The sequence below is a fragment of the Amphiura filiformis genome, chromosome 2 (genome assembly GCF_039555335.1).
Source record: "Amphiura filiformis chromosome 2, Afil_fr2py, whole genome shotgun sequence".
In the NCBI taxonomy this organism is placed as follows: Eukaryota; Metazoa; Echinodermata; class Ophiuroidea; order Amphilepidida; family Amphiuridae; genus Amphiura; species Amphiura filiformis.
In genome coordinates, this window is record NC_092629.1 from 5,780,493 (window position 1) to 5,798,182 (window position 17,690).

General features: G+C 36.7%; 1 protein-coding gene and 1 long non-coding RNA gene across 2 annotated transcripts; both read left to right on the top strand.

Moving 5' to 3' along the window:
- The first annotated feature begins 298 nt into the window (after positions 1-298).
- LOC140172670 (uncharacterized) lies at positions 299-1,352 on the top strand. Its single transcript, XR_011861747.1, has 3 exons — positions 299-400; positions 599-823; positions 1,266-1,352. It is a non-coding gene; the product is annotated as an uncharacterized lncRNA (long non-coding RNA).
- A 132-nt stretch (positions 1,353-1,484) lies between these two features.
- Positions 1,485-11,843, top strand: LOC140137908 (uncharacterized). Its single transcript, XM_072159717.1, has 5 exons — positions 1,485-1,500; positions 1,564-1,636; positions 8,332-8,381; positions 10,863-11,056; positions 11,348-11,843. The coding sequence occupies exons 1-5, from the start codon at positions 1,485-1,487 to the stop codon at positions 11,393-11,395; spliced, it is 381 nt and encodes a 126-aa protein (XP_072015818.1). The 3' UTR covers positions 11,396-11,843.
- The last annotated feature ends 5,847 nt before the right edge of the window (positions 11,844-17,690 follow it).

Consider the following 17,690-nt stretch of genomic DNA (forward strand, 5'->3'; position numbering starts at 1 on the left):
TTTGGATACCTATTAGGTATAATCTACCTGGCCCTGGAATATTGATAATATTGATGTGTTTAATACTATATGGCCACCTAGGATGGCACAACAACAAAATAATGTTTTAAATGTTTTACCGAGAGGTTCCACTTGTTTCCACGTTTTGCCAAGAGGATACTCTGTGGTGACGTATAGGTTACGAGCTCGTTGGGTGTTTTTCATTTCACATTGAAGGGATCCTTCAGTGACGCTACACATATTTTAAGGTATTGCACAATACGGAAATATTGCTATTATTTTTAATTTATAGAGAGCAAGTTCTGTCTTACTAGTTCATTTTACCCAGTCTTGGAGTCAAGTTCTGCTGTGAACATAAGGATTTGCAGGAAAGGTGACGTCAGTCAGGAAGGAAGTGTTGGTATGTATACGTATGCGACGTATGTATAATATCCCTTTTCTAACACCTTCTCCTTTACTTTGAGTGAATCAGGGAACTCAAACATATGGCAATAAAATTATACCATCGTCTAGACGTTTAAAATATGGATCCTTCTAGACGAGTCTAGCGTATTACAATTATTTTGAAAACAACAAATCATTTGACATTTTTCACCAGTTGTAACGACATTCAATGTAGATGCCATAGCCCCTAATGATTACGAATTGACCAATCAACGTGTCACCTTTATTCCTAATGAACTCTGTAAGACGCAAGAAGTGGCCATTGTGGATGACGAGCTGCTAGAACCAGCAGAATGTTTCCAAGTATCACTTTCTCAGCCATCAGGCGGCTTGCTTTGCATACACAGCAGTGCTACTGTCAGTATCAAAGATGATGACGGTAAGTATCCTTTTTCTATGTTTATTTTCCAATCATCATACTGTCTTAAAACAAGCTTATTTTACTGCACTACCCCCGGAACATCAGAAGACAATAATGCTTATTCAAATTTTTTGAAATCCATTCGGGGACACAACTACCCTGCATAATACAAAAGTGATCTTTGTCTGCTCAAGATACCAGGCTTCTCAGTGTTCCTCTCACTAAATCTGCAACCGGTGCCAATAACTTCTTCACTATTGGACCAATATTGTGGGAAAAACTCCCTACATGTCATGCTCACACACTAGCAACCTTCAAATAATCTCTCAAGATTCATTTTGTTTGATAGATTGATGTTTCATTCTTGTTTTATCCACTTTGGTTTTAAAGCGCTGTTATTTATATGGGCAATATACAACTACATTGAGTTCGTAATAATTATTGTGATTCTTTTTGTCAGTGAATTGTACTCCCCTCTGCCAGAATAATGGAGTTTGCACCGGACCAAACCGGTGTATGTGTCCTGCCGAGTACACTGGACCAACGTGTGAAACAGGTAGGTGTGGGCATTAAGCAACAATCTAAACACCAAAAATACCCCACAAAATCCAGCACCCTGGATAAAAAATACTTCAGCGGTTTTCCTCACTTAAAGATAGTACCGGATAATTAATAATTAATGTTAAAGGTTAAATGTGAATAGAATGTATAAAGGCTGCATACAGCCATATTAACTGCATGTTTGATTTTATTTATAGTAAGATGTCCAATTAGCTACTGTTTGAACGGAGGGACATGTGGAAACAATGGGAACAACGGTTACGAATGCCAGTAAGTACCACTGTTCACTTTCGTTTTCGTATAAGAAGAGAATTAACAAGAGAAATAACAAACAAGTTTATACAGTAATCAGATATCGATGTGAATGTTGTCGTAGGACTCCAAAGGTGTAAAATGGTCGAAATATCAAGGAGTACTTTTCACCGATGAGCAGTGCTGTCGAGACTCATTTACGGGCCGGAGGTAATGAGCATATGGCTCCCAGCCCTTTTGATTCACCATGACGTGCATGATTTTATAATCCCTCTTAGAGGCGGTGCTGCCGATGGGTACTCTTTAAAACCCATTTGCTTGCATGTGACACGAAAAAAGGTGTCGTTTGGGATTATATTTGGTATAGTAAAGTTCATAACAAACATAATGTAGAACAATTTAAACTTATTCACACGAGCAATAGTAAAATTTCACTTACGAGTGGAATTTTTGTGTCTCATCCGAGATCACTTCTTCAGCACTGAGTTGGCGTAGTACTAGGAGACGTGCCGCTACTCGGACACGTGATCTGGGCAAATAATTGAAGACCTGAGCGCAAGAAGGCCGTAACTCCACTTGGCCCCTCAACATGTATACACTAAAGTTACGTATAGTTTCTTAGACTGCTGCCCTCAGTCGTCAACCGTCTGGATTGACGACTGAGAAAACTACGTGGAAAAAAAGTGACGGATTTTGCAACAGGATTCCTGTGGCATAGAGCATGCGCATTTGTGTCCTAATTGACCTTTTGACCGAGTTTGTTGTTTTTAGAAGTTCAGAGCGCGATCTTGTCACAGCGACGCGGTACACGGGCGCCGCTAGTCAGTCGCGCTACGGCGCCCAACTAAAGTCGCATTGAACAGTAAGATAATCAGTCGTCACTACGAAGCATACACAGTACATGCGAAGTGTAGACGGCTGATTGGAATTAGTCTAATAGTTTCTTAGGGTTTTGTAATGTTTAATACATGTTCCAGGGTGTAACATCGTGAAAGGTTTCTTTTGGCCCCTTAACATGTATAATACATTACCAAGCTATACGAAACTATACGCAACTTTAATGTATACATGTTGAGGGGCCAAGTGGACTAACGGTCTTCTTGCGCTCAGGTCTTCAATTATTAGGTCTCTTTCACACCAAAGGCATAAAGATGATTTTACTGAATGATTGGATAAATAATTAGGAAGCAATTGATAGGAATTAGATTCCTTAACCGTGTAATAGGTGTTTGGTAATGGCGAGAGCTTATAACCTTATAGGAAACTTTGAATAAGACGGGAAGAAATAAATTCAAAGTAGCAAAGTAAGTTTAAACAGTCATTTAACACAACAATTATCGCGACTAACCTCAATATTTCGACATGTAACACATGTCTTCATCAGGAGAACTCCAAGGATGTTGTGAAGGAGTTGACTTCACGATTGACCTGAGATGACCTTAGGTCTAATCAATGAAGTGTACAGTGTCGGGATCTCGAGGCCCCTGTCACGGTTGAGTTACGGCGTGTGTCTTCTGATTTGTATGATTCCCTCACTAAGCGTGGGTACTCTCTGTCTTCTCTGTCAAGCACTGCGGGAATTAAAGCAAATTAAGCTTAAACTTTCGAGTTCGATAGCGGCTTAGTATGATTATTAAAAGAGTCACTACAGTAATACTTGCACGCATCGTTGTTGTTATTTACTTCATAATTTTTGTTATGTTCATTATCCTTATCATTATTGCCATTTAAGCTATAAGTAGGGATGACTATGAAAATTTGAAGTTTCTCCTGTATTGTAGAATCATACTTTATATTAAAAAGCTCATTAAATGGAGCATTTCAGTCTTTAAATGACCTCAATAGGATAAATAGTTCTGAAGTTATGGCCAATTTTATATGCGTGTTTTGAATAGGCAGTTTGGACAGATTATGGACACCAAGGAAAAATGGCACAAAATTTAATAATTTCAAGTTTCAAATTCAGTATTTTCAAAAAACACCTTTTCAGTAACCCTTGAAAATGGATTACATGATTTATACAAATACTCACAAGAAGAAATCACTTATAAATACGGGTTTTTATAAATGCATTTGGAGATCTGGTCTTGTGAAATTGCCTTTTTGTTCTACATTTCTTTGTACAAATCCAAGATGGCAGTCATGGAAAAAAAGCCCTAAATTTTGACAACTTGTTATTTAAGTCACAAAACATGTAATAAAGTTGATTTGTAGTGACGATTTGTTTGTGCGAGGTTTCCGAATTTTACATCCAAGGCCCCAAAATAATCGAAGTCCAAAAAAGTGCAAAATTCGGAAACCTTGCATAAAAATTCGTCACTACAGATCAACTGAATTACATGTTTTTCTACTTAAATAACAAGTTGTCAAAATTTGGTGATACATTTTTTACACATGAGACTCATCCATGTGCTAAGTTTCTCATGGGGTGTTAGACATAATGAACTATGTGACTGTTAATGACCGCTAGCTGAAGTGAAATCTACAGTATATCTGCATCAATATTTGATTTTACTGCAAATTTTCTCTAAAATCCAAGTTATATTGGATGAGTCAAGTTTTGTATATTATAATAATAATATTGAAACAATTTCATGTGCAATGTTACGATATTACCATGGTCATTGCAGAGTACATTGTGCATGTAGGCCTACGGTACTGCATAATTCTGAATCCGATTAAAAATAGGGTCTAAATTTCATTATCCAATATGCACCCCTAAATAGTAATGAAATGTTATGAAATTGCACATGGAATTAGATAAATATATATAGTATAGTATGCAAAAAGTTTACTTACCTAATATATCTTGGAATTTGGAGAAAATTTACAGTAAAATCACTGTATATTTCACTTTAGCTAGCTGTGGACGAAAAATATGGGTAGTTGAAAGCATAAACTCAGCTTTACCAGAGGGGGACTTCTTGTCAGCTGATTGGCCAAGTTATAGATATATTAATTGATATTTAGGGGGCTGGCATTTTCTTCGGAAGTGGGGGTCACAAAAATACTGGGGGGTCATAGAATTTTCAGACCAAAAATAGGGGGTTATAATTTTTTAGCACCCAAAAAGGGGGGGGTAATATAGAATTATTAAGGGCTGGTGACTTAAAAGTTTCGCGCGCTGCGCGCGCATTATGTAACTTATGTAACTTTTGTGCGTACAATCTATGCAAAATTTTTACACGCTCCGCGCGCCTTCTTTACACTTACAATAAAAATTTTACCGCGCTCCACACACTTTCTTCACTTTTAAGTTTTGACGCGCTCCGCGCCTTAGTTCCGGCAATGAATAATTTTTCTTGAGTCTGTGTAGTTGGAAGGGGGGTCATAAAATTTTTCGACCCGCGATAGGGGGGGTCGTAAAAAATTTTTGCCCGCGATAGGGGGGTCATAAAAAAAATTGACTCCGGTCACCGACATATTTGTGACCCCCCTTCCGAAGAAAATGCCAGCCCCCTTAGGGGTGCATATTGGGACTTTTTCAAAACATGTTTTTGCCTATCTGACAAACAGCCTGATAATAATACAACTGATGCATTGTGTGTGCACTCAAGCCTAGATCCATTGGTCAATGCACTGAGTCTCTGCATGGACAGCCCCATTGAGATATTGTGTCAGTGCTGCATGTTAAACACAAAAGATGTCCAAATGAGTTAGCTGTTGTGCTGGTCATCCCTGATGATTTATGCATAGATGAACTCCTGGATGCGGCAGCTTTAATTAGCATGAGGCCGCATTGATATGTAAATAGCGTATTGTTATTTAAATTTGTGCCCAGACGTATTGAGGGCGACAGTCATGTTATCCAGACGGAGAATGGCTGCATATGCCGGGCATGTCAATTTGCTGAGTGAAGGCTGATAATCACCTTTCTGTATAGGTAATAAGCTAGTAGGGGGGGGGGGGGCTATATTTCGTGTACCAGTTGGTTATAACAAAAAATTAGTATCATATTAAACATATTAAATGTATAAACTTTGAAATTTACATGAATTTGAAGAGCAGAGCTTCGAAATCTAGCTAAGTCAGGTGATGTGAAATTCTGCTGCGTGACCCACCTCTGCGTGGTAGAATTATATTCATAAAACATTGAATTTAACAGATATCATGGGCAGCCAACCACGATTTATCAGCATTTAAAATATATGTAAATTAACAAAGATAAATAATAAAGAGTACAAATGGCAATTAACTAGTAAACAAGCCTGAAATCTTACATCAACATATGACCACTATTCAGATTTACCGTAAATATTTGGAGTATGCTTGCACATCATGCACATACACTGTTCATTTCTTTACCTCCGTATAAAATCATTAATTCATGCTGGGAGCCAAGTAACATTGTCTGCTCAGTGCAGATTGGTATTTTATTTTACTTGAGAGCATAATAGAAATACATAAGACGAATAAGGCGCCATGATGGAAGGTCAGGTCGGGTATCAAAGGTTATTATAACTGAAATACTACTTGTATTTCACACCTTATGCCTCTGTCACATATTTCCTTCATATTATTGACAGCAAGTCCTAATTTTGACTTTGCTATTGCAAAATGTCATTTCATATCAAATTAGTAGACTTCCTTTGAAAAAACATATCACTGGTGCCTGATGAGAATACCCGTCCGCCATTTCATTAAACTGGATCGTTTTCGCCTGGTTTGTGCCCAGATGTATTGGGGGCGCGCTATACTCTCATTGAACAGGCAATGTTCGCAAAACTAACAACGTTGTTATTTGCCAAACTCAATCAATATGATCCAAGTGGTCGAACATGAATTATTCATAACGAGCTATAACGAATCGATAACTGGCCTCACTTTCTAGCTAGTAAACCAGCTGAATTTTTCATAGATTTTGAAGATCTATAAAAGATATAATTTGAATGTTATTTAGTTGGTTAATTTCATGCATGAATTCATCATCATCAATAATATGATTAAAGGGAAGATTCGATCCTATACAATATTTACAATAATATGGTTTAGGGATGAGAGTGTCAATCTCATCAGAGCTAACATCCAAGCAGTGATCGTGAATTGACTGTTTGCAGATCGCACAATTTGTGAATGACTTATCTTTCAAACGTTTACAGCAGTAATAAAATCGCATTGTCAAACATAGAAACACTTAACAATAATATTAGATATACTTTTAACACAAGTTTAACTAAATTGGTATATAGAACAAAAGAATGTCACTTAATAATAATACTTTTACGATAGCTAACTCGTAAGCACATATCCGAAACAATGTTACATAACTGAGACAACATAACATATTAAATTACGAGAATTGATGTGAATAACAGATTTGATGTCCAGGGCAGTATGAGATGCGCAATATGGTAATTACAAGCTACCATCTATAATAGATGTGAGAGGGTATCAGGGAAGGAGGACAGATTTCTACATTACCACAAACCTCCCTTTTTGAGTAATATGCCTTTATTAGAATATCAAATCAACTCTGCGCATCTCGATACTGTATAATTATGCTACAATCTACATACATTATGGTCTGAGGTTTTAGAGTTCGATTTATGAAATAAAAAAACTATCCTTTGTACCCAAATTGTCCTTATCGAGCTATATGAGTTATTGTTTATCCCTGTTACTACAGGGTGAGTCAAAAAAACTGCAATAGAGCAAAGAATCGATATTTATGTAAGAACCAAGTCGAAATTTCCCAATATTGAAACATTCTATAAATGCCACACTCAATGGCCACCTTCTATGAAAATATGAAGTAAATCACGACTACCGTTTAATTTTTATGAGTCCTTTTGACGCGATACCCAATTTCGTTCTTTGTCCACGAGGTGTCATGTATTTTGAATGAGAGCACACATTGCACGGTAAAGGCACCAGATCTGAAACTGACTTTAACTTTAATAAGGTTGATTTTGTGTTATTTTAATTTCTTTTTTCTGTTCAAACAAACTTTCTAACATTAGTTTGAGTCCTTCATAACTCACTCGACTCCAACTCCAGTTTTTTTAATCCCAATATGTCTAACTTCCTGGATATTAATTGTAATTCACTCCACTTCAATTTGCGCGCATTTAATTTTGACATTTGAAAAACTCGCCTACAAATTTGTATGTTTTTTGATAGAGAATAAACATCTTTAAAGTAAAGGTAAAATGAAAATAACAACAAATAATGTTTCTTCTCCTTAAACAAGAACGAGGACAATAACACTTTGGGTGCTCCATTTTATTTCAATGTCAATGAGGTTAAGAAAATGGCAGTTGTTCCAAATCTACCTTACACAGAGTGGGCTGACATTCAAATTTGAGATGTCTCTTGGAAAAACATTAAAATTGGGTAGCGCTATAAAATGTGTCATAAAAACAAAACGGTAAATGCTAATTCCTTAATTTTTTCACACAAGGTCACGGATGGATATACTTTGTATAAAATGTTTTAAAACCAAAAAGGTTCAACTCGGTTCTTAAATAAAAATGGATTATTTTCTCTATTGCACTTTTTTTGACTCACCCTGTAGTTAAACATGGCAATGCGAAGAGAAACATTAAGTTCATACCTGGTGTACACCGCACGTCATACTGCATATTTATATTCTCAGGAAAAATCCAATAGACCAACGCACTCAAATCTGTCCATAAATCCTCTCCATAAAAGTATTGTAAACCAAATTCTAAAGCATTATCATTGAACACATCTGTTATTGTTTTATCAACTAGATGTTCTGAAAGATTTGAAGGCCTTCGATGTGAGACACGAGTTCCTACAGGTATGTAAATATCGTTCAGCTTACATGTAAAAGCGTCTGAGACGTTTAATATAATATCACATAGCTTTCATTATCATGTATAGGACTTTTCAATTGAATTATATTTGTACATATTCATATTGTATAGTAGACTTCTCCGTAGTCCACTTGCCCATTTTGCATACTCTGGCTATTACATTTAAGCATAAAACTCTGATTTATATTGATTTGTGTGCAACTGATAGATTTTCACATCTGTATCTGATCTTTTCAGTCACCGTACTCCCTCTGTTAGCTTCCCAAGTGGACTACTGACTTTGCCTTGCGGTTAAGATTTTTAACACGGGACTCTATGGAGAGTTAGGCCAATTTCTGGCCTAACTAAAATTGGCCATGATGTAATGCATCTTTAAATGGATCTGCCTTGTGATTGGTCGCCCATATCTCGCTATGGTTTTAAAATCTTCCGGGCCCGCGCCATTACCATTAACTACACCGTCCACAACTATCTGTGGTATTTGCGGCGCTTTTGTGTTGACGCGAAAGTTAATCTCTCATCATACACCTAGCGCGTCTTGTACTATACCATGCTTAGTACTTGTGGTTAATGGACTGATAAACAAGTATGCTTGACAGTGTGTTTTTAGAGAGCAAAGTCCTGGGGGCAAAGTTCTGCTTAAAATTCAAAGTCCATAGTCGGATTTTCGTGGTTCGCTATCAATAAACTGGTAGATTCCAAAATTAGAATTGTTCAGTATTAAAGTGAGCCATTATAATTATACAAGATAATGTTGCATTCAATTACTTTTATTGTCACTAATCATCAGATATTCTTAATTCTTTATGACCATTCTACTATTGAATACTTTAATTTTAATAATGGCATAGTCTAACTGTATAGCAACAGTCATTTTATAGAATTTAGTCTTGATATTACAAAAAATAGGTTGTTTTGTCAAAGCTAAATCGCAGGTGTATGTTCTTACAACTTTCAAGGTATCCATACTTCAAACTCCCAAAACGCAAGTCATAACAGGGGCTAAGTTCTCTATATAGGCTTAGAAACTGGGGTCCTGGCGTAGCCCCTAATAATACAAAATATCATTTTATGAAACAGGTGAACAGACTAGTCAACGATAAATACTCCGAAATAGTTTTTGTTAAAATAAACATACAAAAAGTTTCTGTACTGCACCGGCTCCCGCATACCCACTCTCGGCACTTCACGCTAAGTAAGTAGTCCATTGAAACGCGTCTCTTGGGAAATGCCCAGAAGGAACCCCAATGCCATGTTGTCTCAAAACCTAACAAAGCGCACATAAGGCTATTAATACACTATGAGGCCTATTTCATTAAATTGGCTGTAAATAAAGTCAATAAGAACATCAATAAAAAAACAGTGATACTAACAATAACTATACTAAACTTATTTAGAACTTTGGTTTTACAAAATATGTGCTGATTATTACTGTTGTTTAAATGCTATGAATTGAGACCATACATCAAGATATGTACTGGCAATAATAACCATGCGATGACCGTGACGGGTTTCGATTTTTGTAGGGGAAATATATTGGAATAATGTCCTATCGTGGTTAGATCTGAGGCACGTAGTACAAACCTATTGTTTTTTATGTCAACAATAACCTACGTGCAGTCATGCAATACAATAATCGATTTATCGATCGATTTATATTGATTAATTGATTGCTTTATTGATTTATATATCGATTATTAATTTATCAAACGATTCTTATTTAGGGAGGACAGTTTTTATGGTCTACTTAGCTCAGCAATGCTTTGCTGTCTTCGATAATGGTTCATGTACGCTTGAGCGTTCGATAGGAACAAGCGAACAGTATACGAGTTTGCTGATATCTATCGGAGCGCTCAGCAGAGCAGCAGGATTATAAACACGGTCGATGGTAAAACCATAATCAATTTCCTTTGTGTTCAGTAAGTACATAACGACCCACTCATCACCTTCTCAAGTGGTCATTAAAGAAGCATGTCTGGGGTCGTGTCTCCGGTCAATAGAAAGTCAATAATGTGTGTAAGTTTATGTTTACACAAAGTGGTGTAATTGGGTTTCAAGTGGTTGTTAATTCAAGCATGGTCGTAAAATTGATTCAATCGATATTTTGGTCAAAGCGTGGTATCGGAGCATAGTGTACAATTGAGCGGAGTCTGACAGAGTTTGCTACAGGCTTTTATGGGTTTGGGCTTCGATAAAAGCCAGGTACCTCTCCGATACAATGCGCTATCGAAGACAGCAGAGCATTGCTGAGCTAAGTAGACCATAAAAACTGTCCTCCCTTATCGATCGTTTATTGATTTTCCGATTTATCGATGGATTCTTTGTTGATTGATTGGAAGTGACCTTTGAGCTCATGACCCGTGACCCGCAAGCAAACGCTAAAACATACGGGGGCAATATGTTCCTATATCATATCTCGATCTAGAGATTATTATTAGAATGATCTTTCTTTTATCCAACGACAGGCCTATCGGGTGGCGCCATTGCTGGTATTGTTGTTGGTGCCATTGTCGGGTTGGTCACTCTCGGTATCATCTCATGTGTCATCTTTATGCTTCTACGACCTAGACCAAGCTTCCAACCTCCCCCTGTTGGTCTCCAACCTGGTCTGCCTGCAAATGGTTTTGGCAATAACTTTATGTTAACAGACGGTACAACGGTGGGTGAAATAATATTTCCTCAATTTATTATCTATTTCACTGTAGGCAATGTAGCTCGCTACCTAGAGCCAAGGCTCATTATCACACGTATGCCTATTAAACAATCAATATTACCAGTCTATAGTGTGTAACGGCTTGAATCCGTCATTTAAGCAGGTGCATAGCCAGTTTACTTGGGTTGGGGGGGGGGACCCCCTGAATTAATTTGCACGCCACTATGATGCACTCTAGCCATTAATGTTGGTGTACATGAAATCTTGAAAACGATTTTTATCATTATTTTCTTTCAGAGCCAATACCTCAACCAGCCCTCTGCGTTCCCGACTAATATCTTCTAAGACTAATACCATCCGATGTGTGAGTTGTATACAACTGTCTCAATAATCGGTCTATTCCAGCTAAAATCCATACACCCCTATGGAAGACACGACCTTAATCATAATAATTACCATGTCAATTTCGTTTTTAGCCTGAAAAACACGTGTTTTGGCCAAAAAAGGTAAAATACCAATTTTTTTGCGCATTTCGCGCGCACTGGACCATCAAATACCACCATTCACAAAACACTGCCCCTTCTCCCTAAGTTTTAATGCTTCGGCCGCCACTGTCCGCAATCTCCCACACAGGGGGTGTAGATTTCAAAGTGTGTCATCCATTCTGGTAGCAACATTTGAAATCCACATTCCTTGTATATACAATTAATGTCATGACTTTCATGGGGTGTATGGATTTTATGGAATAGCTCATTGTCACCATTGCTTTATTATTAAGCACTGAAGGATGTCCCAGAAAAAACCCCGTGTAAATAAAGATGAACGTGAGTCGAGAAGCAGACATCAGAATCAAACAATTTAAAATGTAGCGCATAGCCAATTTTATTGTGCATCACATATGAAAACTTTATTTGATTCGGTTGACTGGTTGCGAAGAAATTAATGATTACATAATGCGCGCATCAATGCAGTTCATTCCAAGTTTGATCAACATGCGCTTTCATACTCACTCATCACCGCTTTCTAAAGTTTGTGTATCTCATTAAATTCAGTCCAAATTATCCATTTTATAATCCGATGGTGTTAGGTTATTCATGCTTTCACTGAAAATGAATAACAGTTTGTCCAAGAAAACTTTGATTGCTGCAATTTGAAGCTTTCCAACTTTTTTAGGTTGTGCAAATATGTTATATTTTAACTTTCCATAGAACAAGAGCCAAGAATGACAATGATCAAATGCTTACAGCTTTACGTGTGATGTTTGATACCATGCACCATTAATGTTGAAGTTTTGAAAGATTTAAATTTTGCATTTCTTGGAAATATTTCAAAAACATGAATGTATATGAGAAATACTTTTAAGCCAGCTGGAATTCTTTATGCAATAATTCTTTATGCAACAGTTATATCAACATTAACGAAAAATGATATTTACAAGTACCGAGCATTATCTTACAGGCAAGCTTTCATTTTCAATACCGTGCAGGTTTTCCAATTTGAACAAAGGCTACAGATTGTTTAAAAAGAACGAAAAGGATTTCACAGAACAAAATATGAAGCCCATTGACAGTTAACCACTAGTGTTGAATAATATGTCTTTCAAACTTTGATTGAAGTGAATTGACGCATGCGTTATGTAATCGCTCATTTCTGCGCAATCAGTCAACCGATTCCAGTACAATTCGTCGGTTGCAACACATAGTGGTGTTCGTGAAGTACAAAATACGTCTCCGAGCAAAACCTTTTTGAACGATATGCTACTAGTAACGGAGTCGATACTCCTCCACTGTTATCTCTCAGTGGTTCGATTCCATTTGAAATTGAAGTTTAAAGTTCAACCTATTATACTGTATCTTTAATAGTTAACCAGGAATAACTATTATAGGATAATAGCTAGCTCTAAACCCATACGCCACTATCTGAAACGGAAAATTTGGAAAATCACTCTACGCCACTATGTGTTGCGACCGACAAATTATTGGCATATAAGGTGCAGAATAAGACGGGCTGCACGCTGATATTTAGATTTTTGGATTCTGATGACTACTTCTCGACTTACGTCCAAATTTATTTGCTCGGTAATATTTTCTGAGACACCCTGTAGTATGACCAATCCACATCGGTAGTTGTCAACAATTTCGCCAGTTATTTTAATCAATAAAAGTGAAAAAGGTGGAAAGGAACCGCCTGGAATCAACTCTCCAATGCGCATCACGTCTTTAGTATGTTTATGTTAAACAAGCCAGGTATTACAGTTATGGGTTTATTTTCTTATATTTCTTAATAATATCTTTACAACATAATTGATGTTATCCTTTGAACTTTCTTTTTCAAAATTGTTATATTTAACATTAATGTTTAAGTGGAAGTTAAATAAAGCGATTTGGTCATAAGTCGTTAGTTAAAAAGGGTCTGGAAATATCAAAGAAATAACGAGTGTAAAATGCCTCATTTCTTCAACATAATGTTTAAGATTGTATTCTTTTTTTCAACTATAATCTTACCCAAAACTTTTTATGTACTTCTTAATTTACCATTTCGTAAGACTGAACATTAGCATATTCTAACTATTCTAACTAACCCTTGGTATTTTTGAAATCGTCATTTTTGTTTTAAAATGATACATGATTCGATTAGTTTTGAAAAGAATTTACTTGTTTGAAGACCTCATTGCCGGTTAAATTTTTTGTAGGCTTAAAGCGGCTGTACAATGTATTTTGAAAACACCAAATGTGTGTTAGAACTTTCTGAGTTTGATAGTCTGATACAGATTATGAACGACACCACTCTAACCCCGGCTAGAGTAAATGTCAAAGTCTTGCAATAAGTATTGTGAGGCCGATCTGAGAGTCCGAGATGGCTGATATGTTTTTATAAGGTCCGAAATGTAAACAGGAGCCTCGCCGTTCACTGCCTTGTATGTTAAAAGCATGAGCTTGAAAACGATTCTCTGTCGGATCGGCAGCCAGTGTAATTGAACCATTACATGTGTAATTACACGGGTCGTGTGGCGCAGTGGTTAGAGCATTGGACTCATGATCGTAAGGTTGTGGGTTCGAACCCCATCGCCTCTACTCAAAAGACCCTAGAGTAATCATTGTACCGTCCAAAAAATGGACCATCAGGCTATGATGTTTCCAAATAGACGTAAAAATTTGTAGAAATTGACCCTGTGTCAGCTTGGTGAAATGGTGATGGAAATCGCCCCTGCCGAGTTCCTCCGGGAGTTTCCGATTAGACAGACAGACAGTAATATGATCGTGCTTTCTGCTTAAGGTGACAACTCTAACAGCGGTGTTTTGGATTCTTTGTAGTGTATTGAGTTCTCTGTCAGGGAGTCCATATAGGATGCTATTGCAATTATCAATCCTGGATGTGACAAACGAGTGAATGAGTTTCTCAGTGTTCTCCTTGTCCAAGTAGCGTCTCAATTTGCCGCTTCTATAGATGGCATAAGAAGCATTTTTACTGAGAATGCGTGGTACAAAACGTACAATTTGAAACACTTTCCAAAACAGAGAGAATAATTATTTTGGGCTAGTATTGAAGAGATTCATCAGGAATACAATATTCAGATTTCAAAGTTTTTCTTAGCAAAATTCCAATAAAAAACTCCCGCGATATTGATTATGGGAGCTGATAAGGGTCGCGCTGTTGTAATCATGGACAAAGAAGACTATGAAAAGAAAGTGCAATCATTACTTGATGATGAAAAGACCTATGAAAAACTTGATAAAGACCCAACTCCTAGATTTAAGCGCAAATTAATTGGTATGCTTTCAGAGCTTAAGAAAGAGAAAAAGATCACGGAAGAGCATGTATACCCAACAACAGAAAACACCCCCGGGTATACGCTACTCCTAAAATAATCCGAATGTGCAGCTCCGTCCAATAGTGGATTATACGGGTCTATCGGGTATGCGACTTCACGAGCATTAGCGGACACCCTGTCCCCCTTCTAGGAAATACCCCTCAGCATGTTAAAAAATCGCAATATGAAGTGTTCGTATTACGTGACGTTGTATCACTATTTTACTAACGTTCGGGTCTATACCATTTCTGGACACCCTTATAGTGCGTAAGCCAGACGGCAGTGTCAAACTCCTGGTTTACAGAAAAGCGACGCACACAGATCACTATCTGCACTTCAATTCCGCCCAACCATTACATCAAAAACTAGAGGTTGTGAGGACTTTATTGGACAGAAAAGACAAAATTGTAACTGAACAGGAGGACAAGAAAATAGAGGAAGAACACATAAGGAAAGCGCTTAATACACGTGGCTACCCCAACTGGTCAATTGATAAGGTTAAAAAAGAGAAACAGCAACCCAAGAAAAAGACCACCAATAAAGCTCCTGGGAATAAAACCAGGGCCAGTGTTACGCTCCCTTACATTGAGGGTATCACAGAGCGTGTTCAACGAATCTTGCGCAACCACAACATCGCGTCGTCAGTGAAACCTCACACTAGTTTAAGACGGCTTTTGGTCCATCCTATGGACAAGGTTGCTACGGACGACAAAACTGGCGTCATATATGAAATCCCTTGCCACAATTGCCAAAAAACAAACAAAAAACGGGCCGCCGCTTCGGTACTTGAAAAAAAGAGCACAGAGTTGAATCCGAAAAATGATGGCTCAAAACTTCACCAGAGCGACACGTAAGGACTCGCAGTCAATTGAAATGAAATCATTAATTGCTGAACACACAAGCAAAGAAAAACATATCATAAACTGGGACAATCCAAAAATCCTTGCCATTAACGACACCAGAAAAACCAGATGGATAAGGGAGCCGATCTGGATTAGGAGGAAATCACAGCCAAGTATGAAAGAGAACATAATGAACGGCGACGAGGGGGCCTACCAACTGAGTGACGTTTATGACCAATTAATTCAGAGGGCGTCGTCATCTTCCGATGACGTCATACCATCCACCAAAGGATCGTTGGCATACACCATTGATAAAGGCAACATACTGGATTGCCGAAACTGTCTGGAAAACGTGAGTTTTTTTATTGGAATTTTGCTAAGAAAAACTTTGAAATCTATTTTGGGCTAGGTTATAAAAACTTACAAATAAGTAATAGTCATAAATGTAAACGGTGTATATTAAGATGGTTGCACAGTGGTGCAGTTAAGGCATGTTGAGTATAAACGCATTATATGTATAATTCTGTGAATTATGTTTTCGGCTTGATTGTATCCCAGCAAACACAAAAATGTTCTTAAAACGTTTAATCAATTTAAATTTCGGGTTATATAAATATAAAACGTAAACTATTTTGAGCAAACATTTGAGCAAAATATTTTGTCAACAGTTAAATAACATTCTGTTAAAATGTTTTGCATCACGTTTTCAAAAATGTTTCATGAATGTTATTAAAACGTTTTCATACCCTATATATAACCCGATATTTAAAGCTTTTTCTATAAAACGTTGTGTGTTTGCTGGGATATCATACATCTTTATATTTTCAACAAAAAGAACAAAATATCAAATTTGTTATGTTTAAATCGCTTCGATGATTTCAACCGCGTTGTAATGAAACAGACAATTTCATCCATCAATTTTCACTCTGACTGCGCCACATTAATACATCGTGATTCAATAACAGGTATAAAAGAGTTTCTTTATTGTATTGCTAATTGTACAAAAGTAATACAATGTATACCTGTTGAACAAATTGTACGTTTTCGAAAAAAATTTTTTTCCACATTTCAATCATTTTTGTAAATAGCTTCATTTTTTCTGCGAACCCTCGTCTTTTTTTTTTTATTTTCACTACTTTGAGCTAAATCCATGAACAAAGGGCGTCACATTGCCCGAAGAATTTGGTCATTTTTTTACAACAAAAGCGAATTATACCACCCTACCTGGGGCTTGAGTATAAACTGCATGTGCTTAATTACTTTCCTTTAACTAATTATATACTTTCTGCTTATTCAAGAATTGTTAAAGAAAAATAAGTACAAGTTTGATGTTTATTAAATCTTCGGCAAAAACAAATCCTATTTGGCTTTATTAGCTACAGGAACAGTACAATGTGTACAATGAGGAATTCGAAATATCGATGTGGTATGACTATGAAATCATAGTACCGTTTTGGTGCTTATTGTGGTGTGAATATCCTACAGACAGTCATATTTAAGACATTAATTTACGAAAATTAAGAGAAGATCAATTGTGTTAAGATGAGGGAACAAACAGTTTTTTGTTATCTTCATTATATTATTCAGGATTATTTTGAAAACGTATATTATTCTGAAAAATTAATAGTTTGTCTTATAACCCCCTCGCGCATTACATTCATGCTGCGTGTTTTGTCTTGCAAAATTGCAAAACTAAAATTTTATTTATTTTTTATTAGTTTTTTCCTCAAGTTAATTGGCAGATAATTTTCAGTTTCAAATGAGTTTGCAATTGAATTGCCAAATTTAAATTAATGTAGCCCGCATGAGGCAAAAAATTAATTTTATTTGGCCTTATCTATTAACTAGCAAACCCTTATTTTTGGTTCATGATTGATAACTACTTGTACATTATCGTATCCACAGTTAAGGTTTAAAAAATACCTTTAAACTCATACAATAGCTACCGATCATAAACAACAGATTAAGGATCGTTTAGGCCAACTCT